Below are 6,084 nucleotides of genomic sequence, written 5' to 3' on the forward strand. Positions count from 1 at the left end.
CCCCCACGCCCGCCCGCCGCCCCAACCGGCTCACGTGATGGTGAGCACCGGCGGCGTGATGTGGTCGCGCCTGTCCGCGCGTATCGTGACGTCCAGCGCCATCGCCGAGGGGTACACCACCGCCTTGGCCGCCGCGCCGCCCTTGGAGCCGGCCAGGGTGTCGTCGACAAAGAAGAAGCGCCGCACGTGGCCGTACGACTGCGGCGCGACGCGCGCGCGTGCGGCCGGAGCAGGCGGTTCAGCGCCATCCAGATCAGCAGCGCACGCACATGGCTCCACTGCCGCGCGGCAAAGCGACCAGGGGCGTGCAGCAAGCCAGTCCGCTCTGTGCTGACGCAGCACACGGGCAGCTTAAGCCCGCGGCCGCGTCCCCTGCCTTAGCTTTCCGGCCGCCCTCTCCCCAAGCGCACCTGTCCCACGCCCCCGGCGCCGCCGAGCGGCCGGTTAGTCACCAGCACCGGCACTGGGTACAGGGTGCCGTCGTCCTGCATCAGGTAAGGGTCGTACAGCCTCGGTCCGTTTGAGCTGTAGTCAGCTATCGCCAGCAAGGAGTCAACCCCTACTTGGCAGCTGGTGGTGTAACTCGTTCCAAACCTGTGGATTTGGCATGGGGAGCAGGAAAGCAGAGAGTTGTAGTGGGCGGCGGCGCAGGCCGGGGCCAGTCGCGGCCTCACTTATGCGAGGGAGGAGCGCGTTGGGGGGGAAGCAGAGGTGAGAACATGCTCTCATTGGTGGGGTGTGTAGATGGGCTGGGACCAACGAGTGGGGCACTACAGCCGCGACGAAGCCACTGGTTGCAGCACGCACGTCGGGATCCCCGTGCTGCACTCACAGTGTGCTCGTTGCTGCCAGCTGCCAGCAGCCGCCCCCCTCACCGGTTCCACGCGTCGGCGTCGCCAACGCCGGTCCCGCAGGCCTGCAGCTGCACTGTCCAGTCCCGCAGCCCCAGCCACGTCCCATAAATGTCAAACTCCGACAGCACCAGCCGCAGCTTTGCAGCGCCCGGCGCCAGGCTCGCCCTAGCGGATGCGTGCGTGTGCGTTCGTGCACGTGGGTGCGGACGTCAGGGGTGCGAAAGCAGGGGGCAGGCGCTTGTGCTTGGAGGGCTCAAACGCTGCCAGCTGCGACCCCTGACTATTTTTGCCGCCTTCTGGCAGTTGTGCCGCCGCGCCTGCTGCCAAATACTGATCACTGGCATTAAGAGATCCAACACACACAGCCACGCCCCAAAAACCACCCTGGCTGAGTGCCACCGCCGCCGCCAGCCACGCGTTCTCGACCGTGCAGCCAGCAGCCCCCCTTTTCACACACGGTCCTCACGTGAACTGGACGTCAGTGGCGGCGAGGTAGTCAGTGCCAGCGCCATACAGCAGCCACGGCAGCGCCCCCGTCTCCGGCCGCGCCGCAGCCGAGGCCTGGCCGCGCCGGGCGAGCGCCGCGGCGCCCGCGCCCTGCTGCAGAAGCACCAGCTCGTCGTACAGCGCACACGCCGCTGCGTCACTGCATGCAAGGGGCCCGGGGCGGCGAGGAAACAGGCAGGAGGACCCGGTTGCCGCGCTGGACCGCAGGCAGCCAACGAGTGCGGCAGAGATGCAGCGAGGTCTCGACAGTGTCGACGGCACCGCACAGTTTGGGCTTCAATGCAGAGAAGGGACGCTGGGGCCGCCGCTGCCGCTCGCCCTGGTGCTTGAAGCCAGCAGCCCCAGGAAGCACAGGCCGTACTTGCCCGTGGAGCGGCTGCGCCCTGCAAAGCCCCGTAACCCACGCCCCGCCGCTGCCCCGTGCGTTTGTGTGAACCCCTCACACACCCCCCTCGCCCCTCAAATACCCCACTAGGCCACCCACGGGCTGTAGAGCTGCAGGGCGCAGAGGTTTGCCACCGCATTGCACCCCTGCCTGTCCCCGTCGTCCATGCAGCTGCGCGCCGCAGGGCCGAGCCAGCGCTCCAGGGGGGCGGAGGCGTCGATGACGTACGCAGGGCTCGCGCCAGACGGCTCCTGCACTGCCTGGATGGTCGCCTGCACGGGAGGGGGTGCAACGGCCAGCAGCGGCGGCAGCAGGGGGGTGCTCGAGTGTTGTCCGAGCGGTCGTGGGGCCGGTGTCCTCGGCACGGTTTGTAAGCAGCAGGAACGTGCAGGCACGCCACTTCGCCTGTGAGGTCAGGCTTGGCCAAGCAATGGCCTTGCAGAAAGAACAGCGGCAGCAGCAGCAGCAGCAGCAGCAGCAGCAGCAGCAGCAGCAGCAGCAGCAGCAGCAGCAGCAGCAGCAGCAGCAGCAGCAGCATCAGCAGCAGCAGCAGCAGCAGCAGCAACAGCAGCAAACCCGACTCCCCCAAGGCTAACCCGACTCAGTCGCAAAGGTTCGCCGCCGCCCTCTGGAGGCACACCTGTGTGGCCGTCTGCAGGTTGATGCCCGCGCCCTTAGCATTCAGCGCCGCCACAACATACGCCAGGTCACCCTCAGGCGTCCTCAGCCCGCCCCCAGCCGGCACGCACGCGCCCGCTGCCGCGTCGGCGGCGTCGCCCGCCGGGCAGACGACGCACCGCGCGTAGCGGCGGCCGCCGGACGCCATCCGCGCGACCACGCGGCCGGGGCCGGGCGAGGTGCAGACGCACTTGCCGCCCGACAGCGCGGCGGGCGCCCACGACGCGGCCTCTGAGAACCCGTTTTGAAATGAAGTTTCGTTGCCCGCCTGGGGGTCGCACAGCGCGCACGCCACGCCATCATCATCAGGGAAGAATCCAGAGGCCTGCGGGTGCCGACGGCAGATGTTAAGGACCGCTGCGGCACAGGGGAGCGGCGTGTACGGCTCCTGGGTCATCAGGCGCACGCGTGCGCTCGTCGAGAAGGCCAGGGGGGGTGTCCCCAGTGGCCAGCGCAGCTGCCACGCGTCCGCTGCGTGCTTGCCTGATCGCAGGTTTGGCACAGCAGAGATGATGTGTCAAAGTATCCTGTCGCGGCGTTGCATGGGTACTGATACGCGACGCTGAGGGAGGCTTGGCCCATGGCGGCGAGAGGCAGCAGCAGGAGGAGCACCAGCAGTGGAAGTAGTGGGTTGCCCGCGCCGAGCGGCGACGACCAGCGTCCTTGTGCCGCCATTGAATAATCTAGCAAGTTATATTATTACGGTCTCATGCTGTTACCAAGAAAGCCACTCGCGTGTGATTGCTCCGCGGTGCCGCGAGATCGCTCCGTGAGGCTAGAAATCTGATTAAATGATTGAGGCAGCGTTCCAAAAGATTATGTGACAGCAGCTCCGGATCTTGCAGCAAGCGTGATCTGAGGGGGTGTGTTTGACTGCGCATCCAAGGGCAAGTTGACCATACCGGTACGGTACACGATGCTCACTATGCGCACATAAACATCAAGTGCCCCAGTGCAATCATCTGCCAAAATTTCAAGAATAACAACATGTCTGCTCTGCCTTGCCGGAAGTATGCATGCCACAAGTCATGGGCGTACTGCCAGGCGATAAGCAGCCTCATCAGCTCACCTTGCATTGGCGGTGCTGCGCCGCAGTGTCACGCCCCAGCACCCCTCCGCTCACCAGCGCAGCAATGGCATTGTTACATGTAACAGGGCGGCAGAGCAGCCGTAATGGTGACAGCGGCACGAGCGGAGACGCGCGACGGCGCAAGCGAGGCGGGTGGATGGGAGAGCGCGCCTGGGCCTATCCTCAACTCCTGCCTGTTGCCCGTGTGGCAGGTGCGTGCACAGGAGCCGGGGCAAGACCCAGGCACAGGCGAAAGTAGAGATCAGGGCGTGTGTGGCAATGATTGGATTTCGCTCACGCAGCGCACATCTGCCGGTGTGCTCTGTTGCAATGGTACAGTGGGGGTAGGGGCCTGGAGGGCCCGCAAGGCGAGAGGCAAAAGACGCACACCGGTCACACAAAAAGCAGGCGCGCGTAGGCAAAAACGCAGGTGGAACACTTAAGCCGGCCGAGTAGGGGCACCGCAGTAGGGACGGCCTCCGCGGCGCGACGCCGGAGGCGCGCTAGGAAGTACACGCGACTAAGCCGTAGTACAGTTGGTCAAGGGTCAGAGAGCAGTGGCATCCCCTCGCGCGACCGCCGCACGTCGCAAAGCCGCTCGCGAGGAGACGTTTGAGAGTGGCTTTCAACCCTCTCGCCGCCCTCATCCCTCAGGTGCGAGGCTGGCCAGGCCCTGGGGCCTGCGCCACCTCGGCCCGCCGTTATTGGATCCAGGACATGCAGGGTGTCACAACGTGTGCAGAGGAGCGGCGCCCCTTGGGCCCGCCATGCGAGCCTTCAGAGGGCCCCTAAGCATGCCTTGCGATGTGCGGCACGCATGCCGGCGAGGAGGGGGTCGAGCAAACTCACGCATATGGAGACTCCATCGCTCGAAGCGCACAATCCCTCAAGCTGCCGGGCGGCGGCGGCGGCGGAATCGCTTTTGCCAGTTCCCTCAGGGAGCACCGCGGTGGTCGCGCGGCAGGCATGCCGTGGGCAGGCTGTTAGCTGTTCGTAATGGGGCTGGGGCCCCTGCCAGCTGCGACAGGCACAGCCGCGGCGCTGCTTCGCGCAGCGCGCAGGCTGCTGCCGGCCACGGCCAAACCAGCTCACAGCCCGCCGGGCGCCGCGCGGCCGAGAGCAGGAGGAGAGCAATGAATCCTAATGCAGAGCCTGGGGTCAAGGCAAGGCTTGATGGCTGGGGGTGATGGTATCAAGGGTTGAAACAAGCAACTATTGGTGATCAAGCCGGGGGTGGCAGTGCCGGGATGCGGCAGGAAGCTGTCGAGCGGGCCGTGCCATGCGGCGCACAAGCGGCGCGCCCAAGCAGCGCACCAACAAGCGGCGCCGTCCAGCCCGCGGCGGTGCGCCTGTGAATGGCCACACCGCCTGCCAACCAACGGGCCATTTGGAGCTGCGCGCAATCCGTGCAGCCCTTCAACGCAATTTCGTGCTCCGATCCATTATGCGAGGCGGTCTGCAGCACGCCGCCCTAACGCCGCCGCCCCCCATGCGCCGCGCCGCGCCAAGCGGCGCCGCGCGCTGCAAGGGCGCCTCAGAGGTAGGCCATCGAGTGCGCGAAGCCCGTGACCGCGGCGTGCGTGGTGGTGCTGGTGGTGTGGTGGGTGTAGCGCGTGACGGGCAGGCGGCGGTAGGTGGACAGCACCTCCTGCAGGCTCATGATGCGCACCACCAGCTTGGCCAGCTCGCGGTCTCGGCGGTGCAGCTCGTCGCCGAGGCGCCACGACCTTTTCGGGGGTTGCAAGGGGACAGGGGTTGTGGGGGGAGGCGGCGGCGCGGGGTGCGTTTGGGCGGGGGGCGGAGGGAGTAGGGCGGGTCTGCAGGCAGAGGTGTGAGGCCAGCCGGGGCAGCAGTTTCATGGGGTTGGAACCCAGTCGTTGGTTAGCAGTCGGCGATGTGGCTGGTTGCATGTCAAACAGACGTGCTGCGTTGCAGCTGCAACGAGCGGCCCCGTATGCAGCCGGGTTTGCAAGCGACGAGCGGGCAAGCTGCAGCCTCTGCCGTCGCGACAGTAGCGCGCATCAGCCACGGACCATGTGCGGCGCTGCCCCCACCTGCAGAAGAAGAACACGGCCGCCACCGCCGACACGGCGCACCCGCCGCCCAGCAGCACCATCCGCCAGTCGACGCCGCCGGCGCCGCCGCCCGCGCCGTCCTTGCCGCCCGGCGTGCGCGGCAGCATCAGCGCCAGCCGCGCGACCGCCGCGCACACCGCCTCCTGCACTGCGCCGCCGCCGTCGCGGGCGCCCTGCGGGCCGCGGGGTGGGGGGCGCGGTCAGCCACAGGCAGGACAGCCGCCAGTCAAGATACTTCCCCTGAAATAGAGCCTTCAATTGTCCAGCAGCAGCATTGGAACTCTCCGGACCTCAGGTCACGGCAGATTTGCTGAGCCGATAGCCCAGCTGCCTTGAGTGGCCCCAATGCTGGACTGCCTGACCCTGCCATCCCACCCGGCCATGGTCCCATGGGTACGGCCAAAAAAGGTCTGGAAGCACCCACCCGCGCCAGCAGGGTCACTGACTCCAGCACCCAGCGGCTCAGCGCCGCCAGCTGCGTCTCCAGCGCCGCGCCTGCGCCGCGCGGCGCGGCGA

General features: G+C 67.2%; 2 protein-coding genes across 2 annotated transcripts; both read right to left on the minus strand.

Annotated features, from left to right (window-relative positions):
- Nucleotides 1-30: 30 nt before the first annotated feature.
- On the minus strand, nt 31-3,500 carry MNEG_13005 (putative Meckelin (Meckel syndrome type 3 like protein); the record flags this gene model as incomplete). The annotated part of the gene is made up of 7 exons (XM_014038522.1): nt 31-198; nt 411-594; nt 876-1,019; nt 1,321-1,500; nt 1,846-2,018; nt 2,387-2,781; nt 3,494-3,500. 7 exons carry the CDS (start codon nt 3,498-3,500, stop codon nt 31-33), a joined length of 1,251 nt encoding a protein of 416 aa, XP_013893976.1.
- A 1,527-nt stretch (nt 3,501-5,027) lies between these two features.
- Nucleotides 5,028-5,951, minus strand: MNEG_13006 (hypothetical protein; the record flags this gene model as incomplete). Its single annotated transcript, XM_014038523.1, has 3 exons — nt 5,028-5,220; nt 5,548-5,741; nt 5,931-5,951. 3 exons carry the CDS (start codon nt 5,949-5,951, stop codon nt 5,028-5,030), a joined length of 408 nt encoding a protein of 135 aa, XP_013893977.1.
- Nucleotides 5,952-6,084: the final 133 nt, after the last annotated feature.

This window comes from Monoraphidium neglectum (assembly GCF_000611645.1).
Source record: "Monoraphidium neglectum strain SAG 48.87 unplaced genomic scaffold scaffold03567, whole genome shotgun sequence".
Classification (NCBI taxonomy): domain Eukaryota; kingdom Viridiplantae; phylum Chlorophyta; class Chlorophyceae; order Sphaeropleales; family Selenastraceae; genus Monoraphidium; species Monoraphidium neglectum.